General features: G+C 46.4%; 1 protein-coding gene across 3 annotated transcripts in view; it reads left to right on the plus strand.

The window, feature by feature from the left end:
• The window catches only part of daxx (death-domain associated protein), a 48,335-nt gene extending 34,164 nt beyond the window's left edge, over window positions 1–14,171 (plus strand). For all 3 annotated transcript variants that reach the window (XM_068025915.1, XM_068025918.1, XM_068025916.1), the window contains exon 6: window positions 8,669–14,171. In XM_068025915.1, the coding sequence (XP_067882016.1) occupies window positions 8,669–8,728 (60 nt within the window). In that variant the 3' untranslated portion in view covers window positions 8,729–14,171. The remainder of the gene's footprint in view (window positions 1–8,668) is intronic.
• The last annotated feature ends 349 nt before the right edge of the window (window positions 14,172–14,520 follow it).

Genomic DNA, 14,520 nt, shown 5'->3' on the forward strand with positions numbered 1-14,520 from the left:
GTTGAAGCGCTGTTTACAAACTAATGGGGTGAGGGTAGGAGATCATAAGCAGGAGTAAGCCATTTGGCCCCTCAAGCCTGTTCCACCATTCAATGAGATGATGGCTGATCTGATCATGGTCTCAACTCCACTCCACCCCCACCCCACCCCCGACCTCAACCCTTAACCTCCTTGTCGAGCAGAAATCTAACTCAGCTGTGAATATTCAATGACCCAGCCTCTACTGCACTCCAGAGTGAGAATTCCAAAGACCCTCGGAAGAAATTCCTCCTCGTCTCCATTTTAAATGGGAGACCCCTTAAACTGCACCCCCTAGTTCTAGATTCTCCCACAAAGTGAAATATCCTTTCAGCATCCACCCTGTCAAGCACAGTGGCAGCAGTGTGTACCATCTACAAGATGCACTGCAGCAATGCACCAAGGCTCCTTAGACAATCACCTTCCAAACCCACGACCTCTACCAACTAGAAGGACAAGGGCAGCAAATACACGGGAACACCACCACCTGCAAGTTCCCCTCCAAGTCACACACCATCCTGACTTGCAACTATATCGCTGTTACTTCACTGTCACTGGGTCAAAATCCTGGAACTCCCTTCCTAACAGCACTGTGGGTGTACCTACCCCACATGGACTGCAATGGTTCAAGAAGGCAGCTCACCACCACCTTCTCAAGGGCAATTAGGAATGGGCAATAAATGCTGGTCTGGCCATGAATGGGGAAAAAAAGCCCCTTCAGAATCTTGTATGTTTCAATAAGGTCACTTCTCATTCTTTTAAATTCCAATGAGTATAGGCCCAACCTGCTAAACCTTTCTTAAGGCAACCCCTTCATCCCAGGAATCAACCCAGTGAACCTTCTCTGAACTGCTTCCAAAGCAAGTATATCCCTCAAGTAAAGAGACCAAAACTGTACACAGTACTCTAGGTGCAATCTCACCAATTCCCTGTACAGTTGTAGCAAGACTTCCCTACTTTTATACTCCACCCCCTTGTAATAAAGGCCAACATTCCATTTGCCTTAATTACTTGCTGTACCCATATGAGATTTATGTGCGAGGGCAACCAGATCCCTCTGTACCACAGCATTCTGCAGTCTCTCTCCATTTAAATAATCTGCTTTTCTATTCTATCTACCAAAGTGGACAACCTCACATTTTCCCACATTATACTCCATCTGCCAAATTTTTGCTCACTTAGTTAACCTATGTCTATGCATTTGCAGACACTGTCCTCCTCACAACTTGCTTTCCCACCTATCTTTGTATCAAAGTCTCTGCCAGTTTCTTGTTTCCCATTATTAATTCTGCAGTCTCATTTACCTCTATTTGGGCCTTTAAGTCATCTACCTTGTTGCGAATGCTCCATGCATTCGGGTTGAGTGCCCTTAGCCTTGTCGTATTGACATTCTGCATTCTAAGCCTAGTTGATGCTTGCCTTCTAATGTCACTTGCTACTTTTCTACCTCCTGTTACCAGCTTTATTTCCTTCCAATTTGAGCTATCAGATTCCCATCCCCCCGACAAGTTAGTTTAAACACTCTCCAACAGCACTCGCAAATCTCCCTGCGACGATGTTAGTTCCGGTCCTGTTGAGATGTAGCCAGTCCATCTGCTACCCTTGTCCTTCTAGGTGGGGGAGAGGCCATGGGTTTGGAAGGTGCTGTCGAAGGATCCTTGCTGGGTTGCTACATTGCATCTTGTAGGTTGTGTACACTGCTACCATTGTGTGTCAGTGATGGAGGGAGTGAATGTTGTAAGGTGGTGGAGCTGCACCCATCCAGGCAAGTGGAGAGTATTCCATCACACTCCTGACTTGTGCCTTGTAGATGGTGGACAGGCTTTGGGGAGTCAGGAGGTGAGCTGCAGAATTCCCAGCCTCTGACCTTGCTTTTGTAGCCACAGTATTTATATGGCTACTCCAGTTCAGCTTCTGGTCAATGGTAGCCCCTAGGATGTTGATAGTGGGAGCTTCAATGATGGTAATGCCATTGAATGTCAAGGGGAGATGGTTAGATTCTCTCTTGTTGGAAATGGTCATTGCCTGGCACTTGTGTGGCACAGATATTACTTGCCACTTATCAGCCCAAGCCTGGATATTGTCCAGGTCTTGCTGCACATGGATACAGGTTGCTTCAGTATCTGAGGAGTCGTGAATGGTGCTGAACATTGTGCAATCATCAGAGAACATCCCCACTTCTGACCTTATGATTGAAGGATGGTCATTGATGAAGCAGCTGAAGATGGTCGGGCCTAGGACACTACCCTGAAGAACTCCTGCAGTGATCTGGGACTGAGATGATTGACCTCCAACAACTACCATCATTTTTCTTTGCGCTAGGTATGACTCCAACCAGCGGAGAATTTTCCCCCGATTCCCATTGCCCTCAGTTTTGCTAGGGCTCCTTGATGCCATACTCTGTCAAATGCTGCCTTGATGTCAAGGGCAGTCACTCTCGCCTCTCCTCCTTGAGTTCAGCTCTTTTGTCCATGTTTGAACCAAGGCTGTAATGAGGTCTTGAACTGAGTAACCCTGGCGGAACCCAAACCGAGCATCACTGAGCAGGTTATTGCTAAGTAAGTGCTGCTTGATGGCACTGTTGATGACACCTTTCATCACTTGCCTGGAACGCGTTGCCAGCGGAGGTGATAGACGCGGGCATGATAGCGTCTTTTAAGATGTATCTAGACCGATACATGAATGGGCAGGAAGCAAAGAGATACAGACCCTTAGAAAATAGGCGACATGTAAAAGGAAGGGAAGGGAAGTGTCAGAGATGGACCATGTAAAGGTGAGAGAAGGGTGGAAATTGGAAGCAAAGTTGAACATCAAGCCACCGTCCAAAGGACTGTCACTGACCTCATCTCCTCTGGAGATCTTCCCTCTACAGCTTCCAACCTCATAGTCCCACAACCCCGGACAGCCCGCTTCTACCTCCTTCCCAAAATCCACAAACGGGACTGTCCCGGCAGACCCATTGTGTCAGCCTGCTCCTGCCCCACTGAACCTATTTCTTCCTATCTAGACTCTATCTATTCTCCCCTGGTCCAGTCTCTTCCCACCTTCATCCGTGACTCTTCTGACGCCCTACGTCATTTTGACAATTTTCAGTTTCCTGGTCCCAACCGCCGCCTCTTCACTATGGACGTCCAATCGCTCTACACCTCCATCGCCCACCAGGATGGTTTGAGGGCTCTCCGCTTCTTCCTGGAACAGAGGCCCACCCAGTCCCCATCCAGCACCACCCTCCTCCGCCTGGCTGAACTTGTTCTCACATTGAACAACTTCTCCTTCAACTCCATGCACTTCCTTCAAGTAAAAGGTGTCGCTATGGGTACCCGCATGGGTCCTAGTTGTGCCTGTCTTTTTGTGGGATATGTCGAGCATTCTTTGTTCCAGTCCTACTCAGGCCCCCTCCCACAACTCTTTTTCCGGTACATTATATACATAGAACATAGAAAATACAGCACAGAACAGGCCCTTCGGCCCACGATGTTGTGCCGATCCTTTGTCCTCTGTCAAGGACAATTTAATCTATACCCCATCATTCTCCTTTATCCATATACCTATCTAAAAGCCGTTTGAAAGTCCCTAAAGTTTCTGACTCAACAACTTCCCCAGGCAAGGCATTCCATGCCCCGACCACTCTCTGGGTAAAGAACCTTCCCCTGACATCCCCCTTATATCTCCCACCCTTCACCTTAAATTTATGACCCCTTGTAACGCTTTGCTCCACCCGGGGAAAAAGTTTCTGACTGTCTACCCTATCTATTCCCCTGATCATCTTATAAACCTCTATCATGTCACCCCTCATCCTTCTCCGTTCTAATGAGAAGAGGCCTAGAATGTTCAGCCTTTCCTCGTAAGACTTATTCTCCATTCCAGGCAACATCCTGGTAAATCTCCTCTGCACCCTCTCCAAGGCTTCCACATCCTTCCTAAAATGAGGCGACCAGAACTGCACACAGTACTCCAAATGAGGCCTTACCAAGGTCCTGTACAGCTGCATCATCACCTCACGGCTCTTAAATTCAATCCCTCTGCTAATGAACGCTAACACCCCATATGCCTTCTTCACAGCCCTATCCACTTGAGTTGCAACTTTCAACGATCTATGCACATAGACCCCAAGGTCTCTCTGCTCCTCCACATGCCCAAGAACCCTACCGTTAACCCAGTATTTTGCATTCGTGTTTGTCCTTCCAAAATGGACGACCTCACACTTTTCAGGGTTAAACTCCATCTGCCACTTTTCAGCCCAGCACTGCAACCTATCCAAGTCCCTTTGCAGACGACAATAGCCCTCCTCGGTATCCACAACTCCACCAACCTTTGTATCATCTGCAAATTTACTGACCCACCCTTCGACTTCCTCATCCAAGTCGTTAATAAAAATCACAAACAGGAGAGGACCCAGAACTGATCCCTGTGGCACGCCACTGGTAACTGGGCTCCAGGCTGAGTATTTACCATCTAAGACCACTCTCTGCCTTCTATCAGTTAGCCAATTCTTAATCCAACTGGCCACATTCCCCACTATCCCATGCCTCCTGACTTTCTCCATAAGTCTACCATGGGGGACCTTATCAAATGCCTTACTAAAATCCATGTACACCACATCCACTGGTTTACCCTCATCCACTTGCTTGGTCACCTGCTCAAAGAATTCAATCAGGCTTGTGAGGAAAGACCTACCCCTCACAAAACCGTGCTGACTGTCCCGAATCAAGCAGTGTCTTTCCAGATGCTCAGAAATCCTATCCCTCAGCACCTTTTCCATCAACTTGCCTACCACCCTCCAATCACCTGGTACCACCCCCGTCAACAGAGAAGATGAAAAGATCATTGCCAGTGGCTCTGCAATTTCATCCCTTGCTTCCCATAACATCCTTGGATATACCCCGTCAGGCCCGGGAGACTTGTCTATCTTCAAGTTATTCAAAAACCCCAACACATCTTCCCTCCTAACGAGCACTTCCTCGAGCTTACCAGTCTGCTTCACACCGTCCTCTTCAGTAATACACCCCTTCTCATTCGTAAATACCGAAGAGAAGTACTCATTCAAAACCTCACTTATCTCTTCCGGCTCAACACACAGTCTCCCGCTATTGTCCTTGACCGGACCTACGGTCCCCCTAGTCATCCTCATATTTCTGACATACGCGTAAAAGGCCTTGGGGTTTTCTTTTATCCTACCCGCCAAGCATTTTTCATGCCCTCTCTTAGCTCTCCTAATCCCTTTCTTCAGATCCTTCCTGGCCATCTTGTATCCCTCCAGAGCTATGCCTGTGCCCTTTTTCCTCAACCTTATATACGCATCCTCCTTCTTCCTAACAAGACTCTCAACCTCTCTTGTCAACCACGGTTCCCTCACATGACCATCCCTTCCCTGTCTGACAGGGACATGCTTATCAATGGCCCCTACTATCTGCTCCTTGAAAAAGTTCCACATTTCGACCGTGCCCTTCCCTGCCAGCATATGCTCCCAACTTATGCTCCTCAGTTCCTGCCTGACAGCATCATATCTACCCTTCCCCCAATTGTAAACCTTGCCCTGTTGCACATACCTATCCCTCTCCATTACCACAGTGAATGCTACAGAATTGTGATCACTATCTCCAAAGTGCATTGATGACTGTATCGGTGCCGTTTCCTGCTCCCGCCCCGAACTGGAAAACTTTATCAACTTTGCTTCCAATTTCCACTCTTCTCTCACCTTTACATGGTCCATCTCTGACACTTCCCTTCCCTTCCTCGACTTCTCTGTCTCCATTTCTGGGGATAGGCTGTCTACTAATATCCATTATAAGCCCACCGACTCCCACAGCTACCTCGACTACACCTCTTCACACCCTGCCTCCTGTAAGGATTCCATTCCATTCTCCCAGTTTCTCCGTCTCCGCATCTGCTCTGATGATGCTACCTTCCATGACGGTGCTTCTGATATGACCTTTTTCCTCAACCGAGGATTTCCCCCCACTGTGGTTGACAGGGCCCTCAACGTGTCCGGCCCATTTCCCGCACCTCTACCCTCAGCCCTTCCCCTCCCTCCCAGAACTGTGACAGGGTTCCCCTTGTCCTCACTTTTCACCCCACCAGCCTCCATATCCAAAGAATCATCCTCCGCCATTTCCACCACCTCCAGCGTGATGCCACTACCAGTCGCATCTTCCCCTCCCTTCCCCTGTCAGCATTCCGAAGGGATCGTTCCCTCTGCGACACCCTGGTCCACTCCTCCATTACCCCCACCACCTCGTCCCCGTCCCATGGCACCTTCCCCTGCAATCGCAGGAGGTGTAATACCTGCCCATTTACCTCCTCTCTCCTCACTATCCCAGGCCCCAAACACTCCTTTCAGGTGAAGCAGTGATTTACTTGTACTTCTTTCAATGTAGTATACTGTATTCGCTGCTCACAGTGTGGTCTCCTCTACATTGGGGAGACCAAGCGCAGACTGGGTGACCGCTTTGTGGAACACCTCCGCTCAGTCCGCAAGCAGGACCCTGAGCTTCCGGTTACTTGCCATTTCAACACTCCCCCCTGCTCTCATGCTCACATCTCTGTCCTGGGATTGCTGCAGTGTTCCAGTGAACATCAACGCAAGCTCGAGGAACAGCATCTCATCTACCAATTAGGCACACTACAGCCTGCCGGACTGAACATTGAGTTCAATAATTTCAGAGCATGACAGCCCCCCATTTTACTTTCATTTTTAGTTATTTTTTTCTTACATTCTTTTTTACATTTTTTACAATCTTTTTTTTTGCATTTATTTCATTTCATCTTAGTTTGTTCAGTTTGCTTACCCACTGTTTTTTTTTCAGGTTTGCACTTGCTGCTGTTCAATATTCAGTGTATTAACAGCTCATCTGTACTAATGCTTTGTCTTTCAACACACCATTAACACATTGTTTGCCTTTGCTCCGTGACCTTTTGGTCAGCTATGTGGCCTGGTCCAGTCTAGACCTCCTTTGTTATCTCTTGCCCCACCCCCACCTCACTTGCTTATAACCTGTGACTTTTCTAATATTTGTCAGTTCCGATGAAGAGTCACTGACCCGAAACGTTAACTCTGCTTCTCTTTCCACACATCCTTGCTGAAATAGCCACACTTCATGAGTGAAATTAGAGAAGTCCTGGGTGAGGGACTGGAGAACACCATGTACTCACTAAAAGAAAAGCAAAATACTGCGGATGCTGGAAATCTGAAATAATAAGAAATGCTGGAAATACTCAGCAGGTCTGACAGCATCTGTGGAGAGAGAGAAGCAGAGTTAACGTTTCGGGTCAGTGACCCTTCTTCGGAACCCCATGTACCCACTATTTCATGAGGTCAGAGCTGTGTTCCCTCGGCCCAGTCTGACCCCGTCCTAGACACCTACACAGGTACGTGAAAGTTGTCTGCTCTAGTTTATCGTTTGGCCCAGCTGGGAGGTGTTGAATGCTGAACCAGTGGTAGTACTGGCTCCATTGAGGGAGCTGACTTTGTGCTCGCCAGCAAAGATTGAGATTGGGATTTTCTGACCTGCGCACCTCCCTCTGTTCTGTATCATGCAGCAAGTTTGCAGCTAGCCAGCCACCGTGCACCATTTCCAAGCTCTGTATGAGCAAGGGAGCCTGTTGCTATCTGTGTGAACAGTGGAGAGGTTGTGAGCAGAGGGCTGCTATGGCCTTTGGCCCGTGTTTGGGAAATGCTTTCCCCCACTGTCACCTTCCCCCATACCTTTTTGGGCTTGCAGTGTGAGAGATCGTGGTCCTCACAGTGTTGGATGTGTCCATACAGCTTGACAACTCTAGCTCCTGGTTTGGTCAGTATCGTGGACTTATTGTTCAGATCATCTGTTTGGTTGCAAGGAATGAACTTGTATTTCTGTAGAACACTAGTCCATCTCTCTGTCTCAGCACTTCACAGACAATGCTGTAAACAGAACACTTAACAGGCAGGTTCTGTGCAGGAATGCAGACTGCAGGTAGCAGTTAACAGCCTTGTTGGACACTGGCCTGCTCATGTTCAAGTACTGGGAGCCAGGATATTTTACCCAGCTGTGAAGTGTTGGGAGTTGGAGTTTTGCTTGGAATTTTTAAATATAACCTTTAGCAAACTCCACTGCCCGCTAGAGATTAAGGCAAGGGAGAGGAGATGCAGAAGTGGAACTAAAATGCTGATCCTGGGACTGCTGCCAGCAGATGGGCTGGACTAGGAATACATTCTGAAAATTCCCCCTGTCCCTTGAATGATTTCCTGTGTGCACTGCCTCACCTTTACAGGCTGCTCCAGTTTGTCACAATAGGTACTCCTTTCATTTGAGGCTTGTAAGGCACCGTATCCTCCGCTCAGCAAAGTATCTGTTAATCTGTAGGAGAGTTGTGAAGATGGTAGAGATATTGTCCCACACGCTGAGGCCCAGGACCCGTCGTAGTTTGGAGTGTACACTAACTGCGGTCTCACCCACATCCTACAACCAACAATTAAATTTCCCGGTACATTGAAACACTGACTACCCTTGTCAAAGTACAACATTGGCTGGAAAGCACTTTGGAGAAAGCTTCTGAAGGTCATTGTACAAATGCAAGGCCTCCTTCGTGGTGAAGGGTGAAAGGACATTGAAGCTTAGTAAATGTGTGTAACTTCTTACCTGACGCCACCTTCTTTGTGCCTATGTTTCAGGTGAATGTGGCAACTCAGTGTGACCCGGAAGAAATTATTGTCCTGTCGGACTCTGACTGAAGCACTAAGGGAACGTCTGTTTGCTGAACTCTCCATGATTGCAGGGAGTACTGTAAATTGTCAAGGAAACGGGGCGGTGGTGGGGGGGGAGCGAGCTTGCACTGATTCTCTGTGCTGCCTCTCCCTCTTTTGTATAATTTAAGCATTGCAAGAAGAAAGCTGCAGGCAAATTTTTTTTATTTCGAGTTGGGTCTCGATTCAGGCCAAGAAAACTCCTGGATTGAATTCTCTGCCTGTTTCCCTGGACTTCATTAAAGGAGCCAGGCCACGAACTGGATGAGGTTTCTCCACCTAATCTCACACTCTGACCAGATATCCACTTTACTGTTTGGAGGCAGGGAGCGGGAGAGAGATGAAGGTCCTGTTCTCTTTTAAGGTGGGAGGTTATTTTTGAAGGTGATGTATAAATTAATCTGCCATCATTTTGTTAGAGGTGCTTTCTAAAGGAGCGCACTGTGCAAAGTACAGTTGATGCATTTTCTGATAGTGAAAGGGTAGCAGCACTTTTTATAAAAATATATATATATATATATATATTAAAAAAAACACTTTGTCAACTGATTGCATAAGCCCTTCCTACGTCTACTTTCCAAGCAGTTGGGAAATTTCTGAAAACTGGATTAACCAGAATGTGTTGAAGCTGGTAATCCTACTCGGGGTTCTGATAAAAGATAATTTTGTAATGAACTGCACAACTCCCCGAAAATGTTCACGAGCATTTACTTTTGGTTCTCAATTTTCTTTCCATCGTCTTCTAAAATGTGATTGAATTCCAAGGGCACCTAATGGGACACACTTCCCACAGGGTGCTCCTTTGACTTGCCCTGGTGTGACTCTCACTTGAGTATTGTACATCAGGCAGGGCTATCTCCACCAAGCACAGTCTGAGCCTCTCTCCAATTTCCACGTACCCATGGGTCAGTAGGTAAGAAGTAGAGGCCTGAGCCTCTGTTTCCTTCTTACCATAAGTGAGGGATCAAACCTGGGACCATTCTCTCTGGCTCCGATCCACACTTGACTGTCCCTTCAGCAGTGCGGCCATTGGTGCTTATTGTGCCTTTTTTAAGCAGTTAGTGTGAATTGGGTGAGGCCTGCGATCTGTTAATATCACTGCATTGGCTGAGCTAAGTGGGCATTTCATCAACGCTCAGTGTTGCTGTTGTTGCTGACATCTTGGGCTGGGTTTTGTGTTTTCCTGTCCTTCTATAGCATCTGTACAGCACACCATGTTTTAAATGCAGGGATGACTTCCTTTCAGACCTGGTCATAGAAAGGGGAGTGACTGAAGCTGGTTCACTAACTTCACTGGAACTCCTGTCACCTCTCACCTCCTTCTTGTTCATTCTTGTCCTTTTATTTGCTTCCTTACAATGGAAACAAGCTGTCTAGACTTGCTGGCTCATAGTCAGATGCAGAGAGTAGAAGCTGAGAAGCAAAAGGGGCCTCTCGCACCAGAAATGAATGCATCACAGCAGCTGATGCTAGTCCCAGGGAATCGTATTATATGTATTGTATATGCAGTTCAGCACGTTATCAGGCAGTCATTCTGCCAGGAGCTCCAGCTGAATTAATAAAACTGTGAGTATGAAACATAGGTGGTTTACTGAATGTCTTGTGAATAGAAATGTATTTGCTGCCTTGTTCCCCAGTTGACCCACACTGCTTATGGTAATGAGTGTTTTTAAAAAGGGGAAGAAAAACAGTGAAGTCCTGCTCTACAACTCTGCCCCCACCAAAGGTGTGTTTTTAAAGGCACTCAGCAATGGGATGTGTGTAGAGTGCAGTTTAGTAGAGCTGAATTGTTGCATCTTGGGAGCCTGATGTCTCCTTTCTTACCATTTAGATCTTCACAGGAACACGCGTCTCGCCACACTAACAGGAAATGATACGGGTGGGGGTAGTTAGGGAAAGTTCCCAGGTTCCAGACAGCTGCGTCGCAAACTCGTGTCCAGGTTCAGACAGTTGTAATTTAAGGAGGAGGAAGCCGATCGTTTTCACTGGGCAAAGATATTTGATGCAGCTATGGGAAAATTACAAATTCCCTTTTACTTGTTGATGCAAAGGGTTAAATTCCCTCTTGCCAGGGAAAGAAGTGCCTGTATTTTCTCCACAATTAATGACCCACTGAAGAGCTGCCTCTAAAATGGGCACCGTCATTAGTGACCAATTAATTTAGTGTCTCCCATTTATCATTTAAGAATTCCATACAAGTTAACAGCACAAGAGGAGGCAGCCTGGCCCATGGTGTTTGTGGTGGCACATGGGAGCAATCACAGCCTGCAGTCTCTCCACTACCACTTTCCCATAGCAAATGCAATGGTTTCTCCCTCATAAAGCATTCTGTCCTGACAACCTATCTGAGTAGCTTTTCATACTCTTAGTGTTTGCTTGAATAACAATGTTGCTTGAAGTCGTAGATTTCAGGATGTTCAGAGTACTTAACCCACATAGAATGGCTTAGAACAGGTGCTGGCAGCTTTAAGAAAGGAGTGCAGTGTAGATTTCAGTCTTGCCCCTGTCTCTCTGAGGTAGCGAGTTCCACATTCTCAACAGTTGGAAAAAGTTTCTCCTGAATTCCCTATTGGATTTATGTTTTATTCTTTGGGATGTGAGCATCACTGGCAAGACCAGTATTTGTTGCCCGTCAATCTCTCGCATTAATAGCCCCTAGTTCTGTTCTCTGCTACAAGTGGAAACATAATCTCTACATCTACCGTATCAAACCCTTTCATAATAAAGACCTCTCTCAGATCACCCGTCAGCCTTCTGTTAGAGAAAACAGCCCCAGCCTGTTCAGCCTTTCCTGATGGCTATAACCTCAGTTCTGGTAGCATTCTTGTCAATATATTTTGCACCTTCTCCAGTGCCTCCTTTCCTTTTGGCAATAAGGAGACCAGAGCTACTCCCAGTAATGCCGCATGTGGCAAGTTTCTTTTACACATAGCTTCTCATCTTCAGTTCTACCCTTCTAGAATTAAGCCCCAGTGCTTTGTTTATACTGTTTAAGGCTTCATTCACCCTTATTGCTGAAATCCTTCACTGTTCCAGGGGACTTGAGATGAGTGGCAGTTCCTCAACCTGTTTGCAGGGATGAGTCTTGCTGTCACTCTTCACTAAATATTTTAATTTCAATATCCGTCTCCTCTTCCCTCCCAATTATAGTGAATCTCAAACTTCTGTAGAAAATGTGGAACATTTAATTCTGAATCTTTCCAAACAGCAGCTGTTTTAATTTTTTTTCCTGCTTCTTGAGCTCCATTTTGCCAAATTGAGTCGTGCATCAATCTTTTTAAAATGTGAACTGCCGGGTATTTTGATGCCATTTTCTTGAGGCAGTTAGTCGTGCAAATGCAGCACTGACTTGTAAACCAGCTGCTGCCTGGGTCCTAAGAGCGCTGAGCGCATCCATCAGCAACCCAGTGAATGGTTCGGTCAAGGGCTGTCACTTAGTGTTTTGAGCTCAGCTACAAGTTACTGGGTTTGCCTGGTACAGAAGATGAGCACCAGCCTTGGGAGAAGGGCTGTTGGTGGTTCTGCAGTAGCCTTGGGCAGTAGTTGGGCCAATTTGATTCCCTGATATTTTGAATTAGCTCATCCCCTGCCCTTGAGCTGCTTTGTTGAGGGGGGAAATGAGTCAGGATCCCTACCTCTGATTATTTAGAGAAAATGATGGACATACTTAGCAGGTCGGGCAGCGTTTGTGGGGGGGAGAGAGAGAGAGAGAGAAATGGGTAACAGAACAGCTCAGATTGGCAGCTTTCACAACTGCCCCTAAGGTTGGTGTAAATTATCTTATGAGACTATTCAAGGAGCGGAAGGGGGCTTCTTCTGTGTCCCGGCTAATGTATATCCAATGTCACTAAAATGTGTTAACTGTGTGCAAATTAGCTGTCCGGTTTCCTGCATTACAAACAATGACTACACCTCCATGTGCTCCATTGAGAGAGTTGCTTTGTGATGTCGTCAGATCAGAGAAGGTGCTACAGAATACCAGTCTTCCTTTCCCAGTGCGCTGATACTGTCTTGAAATCTGGCTCCATTTAATAACTAACTGGACAGGTGCAGTGAGATGGGGTGTGGGAGGCCCAGATTGTATTTGGCAATGGGCTTTGTGGAACAGATTGTTAAATGTCAGATCATTTGCAGTTAGTTTTATAAGCAACTTGGCTTTAATGCTGTATAGCAGGGAGGGCCCTGGTTACTGGAGCAGTGTCACTGGGAGGGCCTGCAGTCAAGGGGATGCACTTTGGTGGGAGTTACAGGGGGCTACTATTCTCCTCCTTTCCATCTGATCTCAGCAGCTTCGTCAGGCATAAAAAAAGTGTTGGCTAAATAGTCCTTTTTTTAAAAAAAAAACCCCAGTAACTTACATATTTATGTATAATGACAGGTGGGAGAGTGTTTTTTTATAATTGAGTTGCATTGCCACATGGGTTTTTAGTGACTTCTGCTGCCACCCAACTCTTTGCTCTCTGACATCAACTGTACAGATGGTTTTTTAATCGGCTCCAAGGAGACATCCTCCTGGCCTCTTTCTCCCCTCTACCTAGTTTAACAAAAGCACAGTTTGTTTCCTGTGGATAGACATAGCCTCTGCTTGTTTTAGCTATTCAGTGTATTCATTTTTTTGGGGGGGATGGCGATGGTGGAGTTCAATTGTTTTTAGCTTGTTCTTTCTCTCACTCTCTGACTCTACTTAGCAGTCTTCCCTCTTTGACTTGCACTCCACCTCTCTGACTCTCTTTCTGCCCCCCCCCCCCCCCCCCTCCCACACACACACGCACTGACTCCTTCCTCTCACTGTCTCTGCACTAGGAGTATTTATAACCTGCTGTCCATTATTGCTTCTGCCTCTTTTCACCTGCCACAACCTCCTCTGCTCTTGTACTGATGAACTGCTGTATAAACGGGTCAGAGTCAGTTCGATGCTCCTTCCTGCTGCTCTTTAAAAGGAATTAATTTAATGAACTGGCTTTTAAATGGCGAGGGCATGTTTAGTTTTTTTAAAAAGTACATAATTTTGATAATTTGGAGTAAATGGAATAGAGCAGGTGTAAGGAGCATCCTTAACTAAATGCAGCCTGTCTGAGTGTGACATTAGAAAGGTCTGTTACTGGGGCAAGGGTGAGGAAAAGAACCAGTCAGGTGAACAGCACAAGTGTGTCCCATCACCTGGAAGGAACGGAGGCAGCTATTGAAGAACTGGCCTGGCTGGTCCATCACACTGCCAGCCTGCTGGTTAGTGGATGCTGTGCTGGGTTAAGGGGTCAGAGGATGGGGAAATCCTTTATTTGAAAAAAAAACAGGGATTAAGCGTTTACCTCAAGTGTGCTGTATACCTTAAGTTTTTTTTAATTCCAAAGTTAATTTTCTATTGATGTCTTATGAACAAATAAATTGTTGGTTTAGTGTCATATTAAAGGTACTTTTTGAACAAGGAGAAGTGTCTTAATTCTTTGGGAAGAATGTAAACTTTATTATATAATTGCCTCCTGGTTCCTTGTCTGCAGCACCATCGAGAGCTTCACTGCTCGCCTTATCTCAACTCGTGTAGCAATGGCAGCGTAATTAATTAAATCAGCCTCCATGCCCAGGGATTGTTCAGTCGCTCTTGCTAACAAATGTTCCCATGAGGGAAAAACAAACCCAACTTCAACCATCCTGTTGAAGACACTTGGCTCAGGGGTGGTGGGTGAAATGTTGCCTGCTGTGTACAGTTGATGCTGGTGCCTGCTGTAGCTTCATGTTTGCAATAACAACTTGCATTTATATAGCACCTTCATCATTAAAAC

Source organism: Heterodontus francisci, unplaced genomic scaffold, assembly GCF_036365525.1.
Source record: "Heterodontus francisci isolate sHetFra1 unplaced genomic scaffold, sHetFra1.hap1 HAP1_SCAFFOLD_726, whole genome shotgun sequence".
NCBI lineage: Eukaryota > Metazoa > Chordata > Chondrichthyes > Heterodontiformes > Heterodontidae > Heterodontus > Heterodontus francisci.